Here is an 18449-nt window from a genome sequence, read left to right as displayed (position 1 = left end):
TGCGTGCGTGTCGGCCTTTCCAGGTGGTCTCGTGTTCACTCACGCTGTACAGGTTATCTGTGAGAACAAAAAAGCTAGGATTTCTGCCTCCCACCGGTGCCGCCGCAGGTCCGCCTCCTCTCCGGTGGCCCTAGGGACATGGGGCGCGGTGGATCTCTGCAAGAGCCGGCGGGAGGGCACCGTTTTTAGTCGTTTCTTTCATTTTTGCTAGGGTTTGTGTCCTGCTCAGGAAGACGAGACGGCGGCGGCTCCTTGAAGATGGAATAAAGGTCTCCCCGCCTAGCCCCCATTCCGGCGGTGCGTCTAGCACTGTTGGTGGGTGTGTGGAGGTGTGTCTCCGGCAGATCTATCTTTGGTGGATTTGCTCGGATCTCGTCGTTGTTTGTCCACGTTCGTGTGTCTTCGGATTGGATCCTTCTGATCTACGTTATTCTTCATCTGCGGCGGTTGCTGTTCTGGTGCGCTGGTCCTACGGGGCCTTAACATGACGACTTCCCGACTGTCTACAACAAGTTGTGCCCGACTCCGGCGATGGAGGGGCGATGACGGCGGCGCGCCTTCGGCTCGCTTCAGTGCTTATAGTCGTCGCTAGGTGGTCTACGGATCTGGTTGTAATTTCTATTATTTTTGGTATTCGTTGTACTGCCATGTTTGAAGATAAATAGATCGGAAATTTTCTCGCAAAAAAATATCACATAACAAAGTGCATGTATTTAGTGTCTGCATGCAGCCGTGGTGCACCTCTTTGCTCTCACCCTGACATCTTTTTTTTGCGGGGGAAATAGTGAGAGCTTTATTGCTTAAAAGCGTTCGCTGGGCAGTCTGCCAAGAGGCTACTGATCAGGAAGCTAGGAGTACTTTCGATCCAGCTTTCGGTCACGTCAATTGTGCAAGCTTGCTTAGCACAAAGATGAGCAGGACCGTTAGCCGATCTTGCCGCCTTGAATTCAAAAATATCAAAAAAAGTGAAACTACCAGAGAGCTCTCCAATTTCTAACAAAATAGGTGCCACGACCGATCGAGAGTCGTGGCGAGTGGTCCAGCGGTTGGCGACCTCCGAGCAGTCCGTCTCCACAATGACATGTGAATAACCCCTCAAGCTTGCGAAGATAACTCCGTCACGCACTGCCATCGCCTCTGCAATGAAGGGATCCGTAACTCCGGAGTATGGCTTGCTCCATGCTCCTAGAAATGAGCAAGAGGATCGGGCGACGCCCCCTGCTCCTGCTTTGCCATCTTCTCGTTTGATTGCCGCATCAGTGTTGATAGTGACGAAACCCGCGTCGGGCGGCCGCCACCCATGCCCAGGCATGATCAGTGCTAGTTGCCGCGGCACCTCAAGAAGGGATAACGCCTCCCGAGTGCGTCGTACAGAGCTTGCCGGATCGAGCTGATCCTCACCATGTGTCAATCTGTTTCTCGAGTGCCAAATGGACCACATGACCGAAACGGCCACTGCTCGGTCCCTGGAAGTAAGGCGGTCATCACAAATGATGTCTTCGGCCCAGGTCACAGGATGGAGCCGCGGTAGCTTGAAGTCGAAGAGTTGCTGCGCCTCTTCCCAGAACTGTCTCGCATGTGAACACTCCAAGAGTGCATGCAATAGGTTCTCCTGCGAAGCCAGACAAATCTTGCAGAGATTTTGTTGTCGAATATGCCGGTGCATGAGAGTGCATTCATCTGGTAATATACCTCGCAGCACTCGCCAAAAGAACACTCGCACCTTGGGCAAAACATTCAATTTCCAGAGGTCATTCCACATCCTGATATCTGACAAAAGGTGTTGTTGTGGCGTGAAGTATATCTATTTGTATAAGAGTTGTATTGCTATAAAAGACAAAAATAAAGCATGGTGGGGTCTCCAGCCAGATCAATTTCAAAGCAACGTTTAATGGTGGATGCTCCACCGGTTCCTCCCGCCACTGGTAAAAAAAATCTTTTTCGGTGTTTTACACGCATCATCACGAATTCACCATGATTCCGGTGGCGGCGTTCATTTTTCTGCTGTTACAGCTCTGCATCTCGACGGCGGCTGCTCAGGTCGCAGGAGGTGCGGGGCCGCCGCCGGCGAGCTGCCCGACCAACTAAGGCCGTGTGAGCGTGACGTACCCGTTCAACATCGGCAAAGGGTGCTACTGGCCGGGCTTCAACCTCACCTGCGACCGGGCGAGAGGCTGAGAGCGGCTGCTCATCGGCGGCCGCAGCGGCACCCTCAAGGTCGCGGACATCTCACTGGCCAACTCCAGTGAACATCACCTACCACGGGACCCCGAGGGCGGGAGAATATCTGGTACTCCCACCCCTAGGGTGCTCCCGGTGCTCCAAACTCGGTAGCACATTTTTAAATATTTGAAAAACTCTGGAAAAAATCCTGCACATCGACAGAACATTAATGTATGTTGTCAAAAAAATTTAAATCAAAATTCAAAACACTACTCGAGATACAAAAATGGCAAAATCGACATCAATGTGATAATGAGCCAAATTTAAAACCCAACTTATGTTGTGTACTATTTACTGTCGAATTTGTCATTTATGTTTCTCAAGCTATGTTTCGAATTTTGATGTCAAGTTTTGTGACAACATACAATGATGTTGTGTCTATCTGTTGGATTTTTTTCAGAGTTTTTCGAATATTTAAAAATGTGATACGGGGTTTGGAGCACTGGGAGCACCCTAGGGTTGGGAGTACCGGATATTCTCCTCCCGAGGGCAACGGCACGTGGGGCGGCCTCGCCGCCGGCCCGTTCGTGGTGTCGGAGACGCGCAACCAGTTCCTGGTCACCGGGTGCAACGTGCAGGCCACGCAGCTCGGGGAGACCGGCAACGTCATCGTCGGCTGCTCCGCCTTCTGCTCGATAAATTAACGGTCACTTGCTACTGTCTGTAAGTACTACTTCTGTCATTAAGTCTCTATATATAGGTCAGCTCTTTCATTGCATGTATTTATAATTATCCTCACTATATTATGCAGATTGAAGATCGCCGAATTGAAAAAAAGACAAATCGGTGATATTGGGTTCATTAACACAAATCTCATAGATGCATATGAGGTTGAATTTCATGCCAAAGATACCGAGTCCAACTTGCTACGATCGTTGGTAATAAATGAAAACAAAGATATAATACTCTTTCCTTACAACTTCAAGTGAGTGTTACTGTCTTCTGCATATTCGGTTTTCCTTATTAGTCCAGGTTATAGTAATGTAAATGATGAGTTATGCATGCGTGCGCAGGTTCCACTATATTCTCCTAGAGATTAAGCTTGAGCAGGGACTAGTAACCGTCTTAGACTCGAGACGAAAAGATCCTAAGGAGTATGCAGACATGACTGAAATGCTCGAGAAGTAAGTTAAATAGATCATTATCGCACCATATCAGCAACTTTGTTCATTTCCTGATATCAAGTAATTGTTTTCTTTGTCTGGCAGGGTTTGGACAAAATTCACCAATAAAGCTCCGGGACTGCCGAAGAAGCTGCAATTTAGACACCCGAAAGTAAGTACTACTAGCATGTTCTGCGCATCTCCTAGTGATTCAAGCGCTAGTTTCATCAATACCATTTATAGCATGCTTGCTTATCAGTTTGATTGACCTCTATTTCTTGTAAAGTGGTTGTGGCAGAAAACCGGGAATAATTACTGTGGATACTACGTTTGCGAGTCCATCCGCCACACGACCTGTGAGCGGGGCTACTCTGACAAACAATATGAAGTGCGTAAACAATAATATTCACAATTTTATTTTATTACCATCATTTGTGTTGAGTTTCATTTATTCATATATATATATGTATTGACCTCCTTCTTCAAATTAGATCTTTCGGATGCGGGATGAACTCCTACCACCAGATCGTATGCAAGCAATTCAAGAGGAATTGGCGGCATTCTTCCTTGACCACGTGATCACTAAAGACGGAGAATACCATGTGGACCTTGACTTCGTATATAATTAGGAGATTATATTGTAAGAGATAATTATATTGTATATATGTAGCCAATAGTGTCGGATAGATATACGAGAACTTGTTGTTCGACCAATCTCTCGGAGTAGGAGAGGTGGTCGATATCACTTCTCTCTGTATGCATATGTTCATGACGATCTTATGTTTCCTTCATTTGCTTACTAGCTAGCATGTCGAGTCCTCTCTATACGTATAATACGTAGCGTACGTCGACCAAGCACGAAGATAAGAGATGACACTTCTCTCTATTAATTAGCTAGATAACACAATATATGAAACACCTAAATTAACCCCCCAAAACCCCTAAACCACCCCTTTTAAAAAAACAAAAACCTCAGCTCCTGCCAGCTGCTGATGCGTGGACGCCTATTGGTCCCGGTTGGTGCCACCAACCGGGACCAAAGGGCCTCCTGCCTGGGCTCGCGCACGGGCCACGTGGAGGCCCATTTGTCCCGGTTCATGTAAGAACCGGGACTAAAGGCCAAGGGCATTAGTAACGACACTTTAGTCCCGGTTCAACAACCGGGACAAAAGGCCCTTACGAACCGGGACAAATGGCCCTTTTTCTAGTAGTGTCAGGGCCTATCTTGTTTTATGCTATTTTACCTAAGAGAGGGTAGTAGGTCCTATGAGAGAGAAGTAGGTCCTAGGTACAATGTGTTATTATGTGCTACAATGTGTTAGAGTTGATGATGATGAGGAGGAGTTGTGATTATGACTAGTGACCAACTTGCTCTATGATGTCTCATTGATGAAAATGATGATCATGAGGAGGTGTTATATGACAATGATGTATTATGATGATAAGTTGTTAATGATATGATGATGGTGATGATGATGATGATGATGATGATGATGATGATGATGATATTTATTTTATCATTGGATGGATCCATCCACTTGAAACTAGTCCACGCTTCTTTCACTCAATGATGTAATAACTCATTATGATGTAAAAACAATCTCTAAATTGCTACTGTGTGAAAACTTGTATAAAGGCGTATGAATACGACATAAAATAAAATAAATAGAATACGGAATAATAGTAGTAGCGCGGGCAGTGAGACACGCTACTAGTAATTACCAGTAGCGCCTTTTGCAGGAAGCGCTACTACTAAGTGGATATAGCAGTAGCGCGGGTAAACCAACGCTACTGCTAACCTTTAGTTGTAGCGCCGTGACCGCGCTACTGCTAGGCTAAAAACCCACGCTATTGCTAGGCTTTTCCCTAGTAGTGATAGTGCCCGAATGAATTACCAGCTATACAAAGCTGAAACAAACTATGCGTACGTTGTGCAGTTGTGCTTTGGCTTATCTACTACATTCAGTGAGTATAAGAATGGCATGTGTTTTGTCTTTGCTTACCTATCATCGATCGGCAGAGAGAAACAAGCCTATACAAAGTTGTAGTCAATAATGCTACAAAGTAAATAAATATAAGATGGATGTAGGGCAAAACAAGAAGGTGAAATGTTTACACACCTTTTGCTCTCTCCATCTCAGAAATTTCCTCCTTCAACCAATAAAGCAGAAGATTTGAGTCCTTGGTATTTATGAATATTTCTCGATTAATTTGGCACTTCAAAAGCCGCAGTGCATTTGCGCTCTTTCTGCAATTGATAGAGCTTCCATTGGTTCTAGCGCAATCATATAGTTTCCAATCAAGAACATGTCATCTTGCTTTATTTCCTTCACCTCTTGAACCAATTTTGCAAATTATTTCTTCCAAAAATCCATGTAGTCGTCAAGTACAATATCGACCTGGCTTTACTTCCACATTTTCACATGCACTGCTCCCTTTTGTTCGGAGATGGTAGATATTGTAGCTTCAGCTTCATGTCTTCTTGATGCTCCTTGGCTTTGAAGATCAGAAGAGGACATACCATTGAAAGTGCTAGTTATTGACTAGAGGGGGGTGAATAGGCAATTTTTATGAAAGTATTCGAAACATGCAATGTCTTCGAAGATGCAGAAGCAAAACAAAATCTAAACAAAGTATAGCGGAAGGAAAGCTATGCTAGGCATGCAATCAATGAAACACAGATGATGTGAGAAATGAAAGCAACAGGTAAACTAGGTAGCATGGAACATTAAGATCAGCACATAGGAAGACATAATGATATCAAAAGGGAATGTCTCAAAGCAATGTCTTCACACAGAAAGGAGTAGGCAAGGACTTCACAAGACAAAGACATAAAGTAAAGTAGTGCAGGGATAGAACCAGTTCCTCGATGAAGACAAATGATTTGTTTGACCAGTACCAGCTGTTGTGACAGCTGTACGTTTGACTAGGGAGGCTGAGATTAAACTCATAAACTATCTCATATTGGTTCGATAACCTTAATTATCTACTGAGGAAAATACTATCTACTACTATATTGCTTCACCCTTCTTCTTCGGGGAAATTCCAACGCATCTCACAAGTAGCAAGGCGCAGGGGCCCATTCTCCTTAATCCTCCAACGGCGGCCTGCCGGTGGCTCATGGACAATGACCATCTCCCTGGCTCCAGCGATGGTGCGGGCTATCCGCCCTAGCCCGGTGGCCTGTATCTCTCTGGTTCTCTCTCAATTCCTTGTTTTCCTCTTGAGCTGCAACCTGGTGATGGAGTACACCAAAATCAGTAGATCATTTAGCTAAATGGTCACAAGGTATGGTCAAGGGAATTTTTGTCTTTTTCAATTGTCAAGTAACGGTCAACTGGCAGTAGTGGAATATTGCGATGCAAAATTTCCATGACATATTTGGGAAAGGGAAATTTAAGTGGTATATAAGGGTATGGGCAATTTTTTAATGCCATATATGAAATTCATGATTTCTGGCACGCAGGTGAGGGGCACAAGCCCCGCGCATGTTTTTTCTTTTCGCTTTCGATGATCAATATTTCATATCTGTTGAACAAAAAGACTAAATTAAGTTTTATTTGCATATTCGTGTTTTTTGTCATGATGGTTTTCAAATAAGACCCATTCTGAATACATTTTGATGAGTTTTAATTTTCTTTGTTAAGTTCCCATCATTGAAACTTAGTACAAGCAACCAACCAAATCACAACTTCAGTACCTGTGGTCAACAACAAAAATCATTAAACGTTTCAACTCTGAAACTTGGTACGAGCAACCGAGAATCGTAACTTTCAGATGTAAAATCGTAAGTTTCAAAGATTAAAACTTAAAACTTATTATGCCCTCGCGTGAGATCCAAATTGTTTTGCGAATGGCCGAACAGTCGAGTAACAAGGAAAGGCTGGGTAGGTGCGTGCTTCAACGAACTTCCGGAATTCACCCTTTTTAGTCAAAGCGGAAGTGATTTTACCAATGGAGCTGCGGAAGTGCTCTGCACACGACGGTCTCCGAACGATCAGGAAAGATGCATACTTCCAACGATGGCGATTAGTAATATGCTGCAATCTAGTGGCTGATTCGCCCATTGTGTGCAGATCGGCCAGAAAATTGCCGTCCCTATAGCAGTGTTGATGGAGCTGGTGTGGCCGTGTATGCAGTTTGTCCTCTCTCACTGTGCTATCAGACATCTAGCCGTCAAAGAAAATAAGAACCCAATCAAGACACGAATGCCCAAAAGAAGACTAGTCAAGGCATGTGGTATTATTATAGTATAGTAGTCCCTCCGTTCCTGTGTAGATTCACTCATTTTGCTTCTTATATAGTCATTTATTAAATTTTTTAGAAAGACAGATATTTAGAAACGGAGGGAATATAACCCAGTCACAATCTGCAAGCTGCAACTAGTCAGCTGCGTGCATGCATGCATGCTACAAAGTGATCAACCAACAATAATCTAAAAGGTCGATCAATCACCCTGAAACAAAGCGAGTATTGTTTGAGGTTTTCTTTACTCCTATTTCTTACATTAACGTCAAAGAGATATACTGACATGGAGAGTGTATTCCTTTCTAAGGACATAATGGCACATTTTTAGATTTTACCATGATATACCTAAAAATACACTCTACCCTATGTCTCGTTAATGTAAATTGGGACAAAGACCCACTTATAATTTTAAGTATTTTTTAAGATAGTTTTTGTCCAAAATGTAGATGTTGCTCCATCCTTGTTGAAAACGTCCACGTATACAGTGCTATTATTGCTTCTGTTGCAAGGAAAATGAACAGTGATATATACTAGTCGGCGTAGACATGGTCAGTCCACGCGTGAATATCAATGCATGGGCTGACTCACTGCATGCATGGACCGATAGCATATATTCGTCGCACGCAGCTGCATATCCCGCGTCGGTACGACGAGGGTTTTACACGCATCATCACGATGATTCCGGCGGCCGCGTTCATTGTGCTGCTGTTCCAGCTCTGCATCTCGGCGCCGGCTGCTCAGGTCACAGGAGGTGCTGGGCCGCCGGCGGCGAGCTGCCCAACCAGCTGCGGCAGCGTGAGCGTGCCGTACCCGTTCGGCATCGGCCAAGGGTGCTACTGGCCGGGCTTCAACCTCACCTGCGACCGGGCGCCCGGCCGAGAGCGGCTGCTCATCGGCGGCCGCAGCGGCACCCTCGAAGTCGTGGACATCTCGCTGGCCAACTCCACGGTGCGCGTCATGGACACCGCGGGCGCCGTGAACATCACCTACTACGGGATCCCCGAGGGCAACGGCACGTGGGGCGGCCTCGCCGGCGCCCGCGCCGGCCCGTTCGTGGTGTCGGAGACGCGCAACCAGTTCCTGGTCACCGGGTGCAACGTGCAGGCCACGCTGCTCGGGGAGACCGGCAACGTCATCGTCGGCTGCTCCGCCTTCTGCGCCGTCAACGACCGGTGGTCCAGCGCCGCCACCAGCTCGCTCGAGGAGGTCGCCAAGTGCGCCGGCATCGGCTGCTGCGAGACGCCCATCCCCATCGGCCGCCCGTCCTACGGCGTGGAGTTCAAGTGGGTGGATCCCAACCACGAGAAGGACGGCGAGCTGCCCGCGTACGTTCGCATCGCCGAGAGGGGCTGGTTCGAGGGCGTCTCCGCCGCGCTCCTCAACACGTCGCTCGCGGACTCGTCGAGCCGGACGGCGATCCCCGTTGTGCTGGAGTGGGCCGTGGAGTCCAGGCCGCTTCCGCAGCCGCAGGATACGCTGGGCACGTCGGGCTGCCCGGAGGACGCGGCGAGGAGCGCGTGCCGGAGCAGTCTCAGCTCATGCCACAACGTCACCGGCAACTACCGCACTGGCTACGTGTGCCGGTGCGAGGACGGTTACCAGGGCAACCCGTACCTCGCCGACGGATGCCAAGACGTCGACGAGTGCGCGCTGCCCGGCACCTGCTCCGGCGGCGAGTGCACCAACACGGCCGGCGGATACATATGCCGGTGCCCGCCTGGGGCCCGCGACAACCCACATGTCAAAGATGGCTGCGTCAAATCTTCCCTAGGTAAGCACGGCACCACAACATCAGATCAGAGAGAGACTGTTCTTGCTCTGTTTCACATCAGAGACCATTTCCTAACAAGAGAGACACGTTTTCTCTCGTATTTTTACAGGTTTAAGTGTCGGCATAGGAATGGGCAGCGGCGCTGGCCTTCTACTCATGGTACTTGGTGCCATATTTTTGACCAGGAAGATGAAGCGCCGGAGGGCAAAAATGTTGAAGCAGAAGTTCTTCAAGCAGAACAGGGGGTATCTCTTGCAGCAACTGGTGTCACAAAAGGCGGACATCGCCGAGAGGATGATCATCCCCTTGGTGGAGCTGGAGAAGGCCACAAACAGTTTCGACAAAGCTCGCGAGATCGGTGGAGGGGGGCATGGCACGGTGTACAAAGGGATCATGTCAGACCTGCATGTTGTGGCGATCAAGAAGTCTAAGGTCGCGATCCAGAGGGAGATCGACGAGTTCATCAACGAGGTAGCCATCCTCTCTCAGATCAACCATCGGAACGTGGTGAAGCTCTTCGGGTGCTGCCTCGAGACGGAGGTGCCCTTGCTAGTGTACGAGTTCATCTCCAATGGGACTCTTTACCATCATCTTCATGTCGAAGAGCCTGAAGCATCGCTGCCATGGGTGGATCGTCTGAGGATTGCAACGGAGACCGCGAGAGCTCTCGCGTACCTTCACTCGGCCGTGTCAATCCCTATAGTCCACAGGGACATCAAGTCTCAGAACATTTTGATAGATGGCAATCTCGTAGCAAAGGTGTCGGATTTTGGAGCTTCAAGGTGCATTCCGATCGATCAAACGGGGAATGCAACCGCGATCCAAGGGACATTCGGGTACTTAGACCCCATGTACTACTATTCGGGACGGCTTACCGAGAAGAGCGACGTTTACAGCTTTGGTGTTCTCCTCATGGAGCTGCTCACCAGGAAAAAACCATGCTCATTTCGATCACCGGAGGAGGAAAGCCTTGTCTTATATTTCACTACCTTGCTCGCAACAGGCGGTCTAGTCCATGTGTTAGATCCTCAGATTGTGGTGGAAGGGGGCAAGGAGGTTGAAGAGGTAGCTATGTTGGCAGCGGCATGCGTGAGGATGGAAGGAGACCACCGGCCGACCATGAGGCAAGTCGAGATGACACTCGAGAGCCTTCGAGTACCCAATGAAAATGTTAAGATGTATGAGATGGTTGCGCCTAGTTATGCGGTGGTTACGGGTAAGAGCACAGAGGAGCTGAGCAGACAATATAGCCTAGAAGAAGAGTATTTGTTGTCATCAAGATACCCACGGTAGTGAATGTATTTTTGTGCTAGTTCAGTTTAATTAGAAACTAAGGATTTTTTTCATTGATTTGTACACAAGGATTAATTAAAGGGCTTGTATGTTTTACTATTTTTTGTATTTTAAGGAAACAACGAGGCCTCTGTTAACCAAGTCATACACACCAAGGTGAAAGTGTAGATGCGCCTCCTATTCCTGTAGAACGAGCCCTTTAAATTTGAAATGGGGCTCGGATCTGAAGTGGACATAAGACACATACGTCTGTGAACTATCACGCATTTTATTTATTCAGCAAAGTCCGGTGTCTATTTATTCAGCAAAGTCCGGTGTCTCCTCAGAGATCACCCTCAAGATACAATCGGGTGGGGATTCAGTCCACACATTACATAACCGATTACTCACCCCTTCCCTAGCTAGAATATGGGCGATGTTGACGTGTTTGATGAGTCTCTTTGACGCTAATTTTTTTAAATAATACATTTTTTTATTAAATTACAGAAATATTACGCTGAAAAAATTAATTTCAAAAATAATACACCCTCGGCCCGCTGCAGGCCGACTGAGCCCAGTCAGCCCACAGCAGGCCGATTGGTGGCCCATCAGCTTGCTGCTGGCCGATTGGGCTGTTGGCCACCGGATCAAGCCCAGTCGGCCTGCAGTTGGCCGATAGGCCTGCAGTGGGCCGACTAGGCTCAGTTGGCCTGCTGTGGGCCGACTGGTGCATGCCATCATTTTTTTTCCCGAATGATCGCTGGTTTTTTTTGTAAAACTTTGACGTATTCCGCACAACCCTTTCCCGCCACCCATTTCCCGTCACCCGTTTCCCGCCACCCGTTTCCCGCCACCCATTTTCCGCCAACCCTTTCCCGCCACCCGTTTCCCGCCACCCCTTTCCCGCCACCCATTTTCCGCCACCCCTTTCCCGCCACCCCTTTCCCGCCACCCATTTCCCGCCATACCGTAGTCGTTCTTTTCCGCCATTTTGTCCTGTCTACCTATAAAACCCCCTTCAGACGGAGGTAGATAAGCATTGCAGTGTAGTGTAGTTGAGATGTCCCATTATCCTTTCGATCGTAGTTTTCACCCTGGGATGAGCAGGACTCTTCTGAGGCTAGCTACCGATTTCAGGATGGATAATAGGATAGTTCCATGGGACGAACTCACCGGTAGTGACACCATAATGAATGAGTTGGCTCACCAATTACGTAGGTCTGGGTGGCCTGAAAGGACCTATGAGGAGGTATGTAAAGAACTTCTTAGGTTGCATGACAGGTGGAAGAAGGTAGTGGTGCCGAAGAGTGAAACTTTCAGAAGGATTGCAGCAAATAATCCATGTTTATGGACTGAGGAGAGCGAGGACGAAGATGATATCTTCATGCCGCCGCTTCCGGGTTCTGCATCGTCGAAGGGCAAGAGTTCTTCATCATCGAAGGGCAAGGTTTCTGCATCGTCGAAGGGCAAGAGTTCTTCATCGTCGAAGGGCAAGAGTTCTGCATCGATCGAGGATGACGATCATGACTTCATGTAGTTTTTATGCTGTATGTTGTGAGTTCAGTTACGTGCCATTTAATTTAGATGTAGTTCTATCTAGTTGTTTGTAATGTCTCGTTGTATGAATATTATGTTCTATCTAAATATGATCTTGTAGTTCCGATAACAGAGTACTAAAATAGAGTAGGCATATGTCTCGTACATAAGTACATAGTCATTTTTCTCATACATAGAATAGACATAAGTCTCACACAGAAATAGATGGTAATGTCTCTACTGATAGATAGGAGCGTCAATGATGACGTCTGGCCTGGCGGGGAGGCGGATCTCGAATGACAAATTCATCACATATAACTCGGTTTCCTGTAGCAATGCAACTCAACAACCCTTTTCCATTCCCATTCGCTCAGCATTTCTTGAATCTTGCCATCATCAGTTATGTCAATCAATTTTCTTTCCCCAGGGCCATCTGACTGCTTCCTGCTGACGTAGTACACAAAATCGTCTTCCTTCAACCCTTGCTTCAACATGAATTTAGTCTTCAACCAATCAAAAGTGAGGTCCACTTCACTAACTTGCACAACACTTGGAGAAAAGCCTTGGACATGAACAATAGGGCTAAGCATCCACTGAGTACCCTTAGCCATCTGCAACACACAAATCGCATTGAGTACCTAACCTACCCCTTAATATCCCCACTAACAAATATTAGACATGTCTATATATTACGAAGCTATATATTACAGAATATTAACGGAGCAACTAATACAATTCACCCACCTACAAGTATATTACGAATATTTGCCGTAGCAACTACAAATATTGACAGATTAATATATTTGACTGGACTGCCTATATTACGGACCTTTTTTCTGGACTAGTATATATACTGACACTCCTAAATACTTGACATCCACATATAGGACGGATTATTACCGGAGCAACTACACATTTTTACACAACTAATTAGTTGACATCTAAATATATTAACAAATACTACCGGAGCACCTACGAAAAATAAAATGTGGGCTGAAATATACCCTTGAAGCGTGCGTGCGAACGAAGAACGACGAACGGCGGCCACCAAACTGCCGGTGCTCCGGCTCCAACGAAGAACGACGAACAACAGCTTCACCTCCACCACACTGCCCCAACTTCACCACCACCACACTGCAATGCTTATCCAGCTCCGTCTGAAGGGGGTTTTATAGGTAGAGAGGAGAAAATGACGGGAAAGAAGGACTGCGGTATGGCGGGAAAGGGTTGGCGGGAAATGGGAGGAGGGAAACGGGTGGCGGGAAAGAGGAGGAGGGAAACGGGTGGTGGGAAACGGGTGGCGGGAAACGGGGCGGGAAATGGGAGGAGGGAAACGGGTGGCGGGAAACGGGTGGCGGGAAAGGGTTCTTCATCATCGAAGGGCAAGGTTTCTGCATCGATCGAGGATGACGATGATGACTTCATGTAGTTTTTATGCTGTATGTTGTGAGTTCAGTTACGTACCATTTAATTTAGATGTAGTTCTATCTAAATATTATCTTGTAGTTCCGATAACAGAGTACTAAAATAGAGTAGGCATATGTCTCGTACATAAGTACATAGTCATTTGTCTCATACATAAAATAGACATAAGTCTCACACAGAAATAGATGGTAATGTCTGTACTGATAGATAGAAGCGTCAGTGACGACGTCTGGCCTGGCGGGGAGGCGGATCTGGAATCGGGGACCATCCCAACCTGTCGGGTGCCCTAATGTGACGAGGAGGAATCTCAGACTCTCCCTGGTCATGCTGTGTATCCTGTGTGGGGCCTGGTGGAGGAGTCGAAAACATGTTCATCCACTGGGTGTGCTGCGACATCTGAGCCTGTATGTTGTCCTCGGGATGTTGATCACTCCCCCACGTATCATGTGATGCCGACATAGACGCCTGATATCCATAGCCTCCTACGCGATGGAACGTTTCATCATGAAGAATGAGGTCGGGCAATTAATATTGAAAACAATAAATATGAAGACACATACCTGCTGGGTGTGACGTCTGCTCTGGCTCAAACACGAAACTGGACGAGGGACCGTGCTGCTGTGGCTGTGGAGATAACACGAAGCTCGACGAGGGACCGTGTTGCTGTGGCTGTGGAGAAAACACGAAGCTCGACGTGGGACCATAGTGCTGCGGGTGCCACCTAGAACTGCCAGGTTGGTCAGGAGGGGTGGCCTGGTTGTCGGCTGATGTGCGAGACGTGGACGTGGTTGATGTTGGTGCATGGAGTGACGCGGCTGCTCCTGCTGGTGCTGAACAACATCGGTTCTCCGGGTGCACGTGATAGCCTCGTACACAGTCCGTATCTTATTCTGAATTCTTTCCAAGAAGGGCTGTACCACTGGACGAAGATGAAGAAGAGGTCCAGACGATAGTGATCGTCCAAAGGTGGTCACGTCGTCGTAGAGTTCGCGTGTCAAGGTAGCCTGCAAATTTCCATGACGATTAATAATGTCTGTCTCTTGCACGTCAAAGTATGTGACAACATTACGTAAAGAAAATATATCTTACCGCGTACTGCCTAGAGCCCGAAGTATCATAGCTCGGGTACATATCCGACGGAGTAGGATCCGGTATCTCCTCTGGGTGGGAGTACTGGACAATGCGTAACCGTGTTCCGGTCATGTAGCGCCGCAAATAGAGATTGAATTCATCGAGTCTCCCTCTATTGGCCTCAAATAAAAGTAAATTTTTGAACTTGACCGTGTCCACAATGCATGAACACCGACGGTGTGTGTTTCAGTATCAAGACCTAAACTTGCCGCAATCCATTCTTTCAACTGACTAACAGACCATGTTTGTGGTGCGCTCATTGCCACCTCTATGTGAGTAAATTCACTCAGATCTGCTCCCAACTCATTTGTTTGGACAGTACCAGGACCATAGTAAAATCTCAACTTCACTACATCGGACATCTTGACTCACCTATTTTTTTTCAACAACGAAATACAAGTATTAGCCATGTCTATATATTATCAGGACCATAGTAAATTTCACGATCAATATAATTTAATCTATGTGGACGATTATGATGAGTTGCTTGACTCTTGTTTTAATAATAATATAATAAATAGGCCCATGTTTACTAATAATAAATAGGCCTCAAATAATAATAATAATATAACCGACAAATATGATAATTCAGTTTATTTGAATAAATAGGCCCATGTTGATGTATTTTTTATTTTAATCTATTTTAAGAATAATTTAAAAAAAGGCATGCGTCTTTTTTCTACGATCATGTAAAATTCTTCCTCGCAAAGAAGTTTTTATCCGAAGTTTTTTTGTTAGTACGCCCACGTTGAGGCATTAGCGGGGTGCTATTGCTTGTTATGGATTAAACTACAGTGTGGCAGTTAAAAAAAACAGTGTGGCATTGAGACGTGCTTTAGTGAATGGACTTTAGAAAATACGCAGAATAAAGGTTAGCGTGTAATCCGCTTCAATTTGGCATCGGATACGGACTGAAACGTTTTTTAACATGTAGTTGTACTTTTCCCTTTTTTTGTTTGCTTGTTAGATTTTCATCACACTGACATGCTATGCACATGCCGACCCGAACTCTTTAAAAAAATCTTGTCTGTTCTTTCGAACTTTTTATTCATGTTTCCAACTTCTTATCACGCACCTGTGTACGTGTCAAGTATTAAGCAACAACTTATTATCCCCACTAACAACTAATACAATCCATACACCTACAACTATATTACGAATATTTGCCGTAGCAACTACAAATATTTACTACCGGAGCACCTACGAAAAATAAAATGTGGGCTGAAATATACCCTTGAAGCGTGCGTGCGAACGAAGAACGACGAACGAAAAACTGCCGGTGCTCCGGCTCCAACGAAGAACGACGAACAACAACTTCACCACCACCACACTGCCCCAACTTCACCACCACCACCTCCACCAAAATGCTCACCACGACCACCACGAGCTACCCCATCAGTAGATCGAGACCTCTTTTGGCTGCCCTAAATGAGTTGAACCCATTCACGGTGCCAAAATCGCGAAAATCTTGCTCATTTAGGTGTATAAATGGGTGTCATTTTTCTGTAGAGAGAGGAGAAGGGAAGAACACAGAGAACAGAAGAAGAAGCGAGCTAGGGGAGAAGAAGAAGGGAGGAAGGGGAGGATAAGGCACGGGCCGGCCAGCGCGTCAGGTGGCAGCACCCTGTCGGCCAGCAGCTGGCCGATCGGCGGGCGGTAGGCCGACAGGGGCGCACCAAGCCGACAGCCCAACCCCTCACCCTCGCGACGTGGCCCGACCAACCAGAGGCCGCCGCGTGCCAGCCGGGCCTGCAGTTGGCCTGCTGCTAGTCGATTGGCCTGCTGTGGGCCGATTAGGCCCAGTCGGCCTGCAGCGAGCCGACCGTGTATTATTTTTGAAAATAATATTTTCGGCGTAATATTTCTGTAATTTAATAAAAAAATGTATTATTTAAAAAAATAGCCTCTTTGACTAGGTGTGGAATTTATGCTAGTAGATGGATCTCATACATCTGTGACAGCCATGGAATGGGAATTTGGGGATGACACGAAGAAATTATATAAAACAGTTCAATTGCTTGCTTCGAGATGTATCTACGTGCAACTTAGAAGAGTTAATAATACACAAGAGTTTTCTTTTTCTGAAACTGTCACCGGGGGGAAAGACTCCCCACCTGAATAAATTTCAATCAAAAATAAGTTCAAGATAGACAAGAGGTTAGAAAATCCCGCCACAATCCGGCGTGGATTTTCTGATCCGCCTTTTTAAGGCGGTGAGACCATAGAGCGAGGTCTGAAATAATAGCCCTAATGATATCATCGAGAGAGAGCGACAAGTTTCTGAAGGTTTTTGCGTTGCGAGCATCCCAGATCTTCCAAAGGAAAAGTAGTAACATAAAGAGCCAAACCGACCGAGGGAATCCATTTGGACATGGTGAAAACCAAAGATCCGCAAGGGGGGAGAAGGAGGGCAACATCCCAATAGTGCCCCGAGTAGCTGCGGCTGCTGGGCATGTGAAGAAAAGGTGAGCACTGTCCTCTGGCGCATTATGACAACACGGGCATGACGGAGAGTCGATGATGGTCTTGCGTTGAAGATTCGCCCTTGTATTTAACCTTCCAAATAGAACAACCATCCAAACATCCGAACCCTGCTAGGGACACAAGGGTCCCAAATGTGAGCAAGGTTAGGGTCCGAGAGCTGCGAGGCGAGAGCAGCATAAGCCCCCTTAGTGGAGAATGCCGGTCCATTGAGCAAGGACCGAACGTCTGGGCCACCGGTGAGGCACACCACCTGCAACAGAGAACTCAAGGCAGCAAGTGTTGTTGACATATTATTACTCTTTAGCTACACATCAGGCAACTGAATATTTAATTTGAGTCAGTCAGTATTGTAACAGTTGATTCAAGTTACGATATACGTGTGAAAGTTCACCATGGATTTGACTGACCCGTTGATTTCTTCAGTCGATTTTCGTTTCTTGCTGGTGCATGCATGTCTTCAGTTCTTTTATTTTGGTTTTTTAGTCGGGTTTTGTTTTTTCTTTGTGTGTATGTTTGGATGTAACTGTGTATAAATGTACACGTGCAAGTATTATATAATGTGTGTGCAAACTAAACTAGAGTGGAAATTTCACTATTATATGTATATTCTTGCATACTATAAAAAGTGCATTTTTTGTGCTATTTGTGCGAAAGTTTCTTATTTATTTTCTTTCTTCTTTAGGGATAATACCAATACCACTAATTCATTTTCTTTAAAAATGCCATTTTTTTTATTTTTTTTGTGTGTAAGTATGCACGCATGTACTAAAATAACATGTGTGTAAATTATATAAGATTTTGAAGTTGCACTATTATATGTGTATTGCTTGCATATTACAAGAAGTACATTTTTGGTGCAAAACTGCATGCAATTTTTTAATTTTCTTTGTTGTTAAAAGGTAATATCAATGTCACCAATTCAATTTTTCCTTAGAAACTTTACTTTTATTTTGTTTAGTTTTTCTTCATTTTCTGTCTTCTTAAAGGGTGATACCAGCGCCACTAACTCATTCTTGTGTTAGAAAACTTCATTATTTTGATTTAGTTTTATTTTTTATTTTATTTTCTTTCTTCTTTCAGGATAATACCAATGCCATCCTTTTGAAAAATGCCCCGGAAGCTTTGTTGGTTGATAATGATGCATCTGCTTCTAAAGCAGCATGGCGGTGCGTTGGAGCTTGTCGGCGATGGCAGCATGACGACAGCGTGTCAGGTGTCGAGATGGTGTACCGCTGGGCGGTTGGAGTCGCCAGACA

At 46.1% G+C, this 18449-nt stretch overlaps 1 protein-coding gene across 1 annotated transcript; it reads left to right on the top strand.

The window, feature by feature from the left end:
- The first annotated feature begins 8231 nt into the window (after nt 1-8231).
- On the top strand, nt 8232-10713 carry LOC123140874 (wall-associated receptor kinase 3). The gene is made up of 2 exons (XM_044560139.1): nt 8232-9345; nt 9455-10713. The coding sequence occupies exons 1-2, from the start codon at nt 8250-8252 to the stop codon at nt 10636-10638; spliced, it is 2280 nt and encodes a 759-aa protein (XP_044416074.1). The 5' UTR covers nt 8232-8249; the 3' UTR covers nt 10639-10713.
- The last annotated feature ends 7736 nt before the right edge of the window (nt 10714-18449 follow it).

Source organism: Triticum aestivum, chromosome 6D (assembly GCF_018294505.1).
Source record: "Triticum aestivum cultivar Chinese Spring chromosome 6D, IWGSC CS RefSeq v2.1, whole genome shotgun sequence".
In the NCBI taxonomy this organism is placed as follows: Eukaryota; Viridiplantae; Streptophyta; class Magnoliopsida; order Poales; family Poaceae; genus Triticum; species Triticum aestivum.
This window is presented reverse-complemented; position numbering and strand designations above follow the sequence as displayed.

Coding starts and splice junctions, on each gene's coding strand:
- LOC123140874 (XM_044560139.1), top strand. CDS start 8,250: ATGATTCCGGCGGCCGCGTTCATTGTGCTGCTGTTCCAGCTCTGCATC. Junction 9,346..9,454: donor CTGCGTCAAATCTTCCCTAG/GTAAGCACGGCA, acceptor GTATTTTTACAG/GTTTAAGTGTCGGCATAGGA.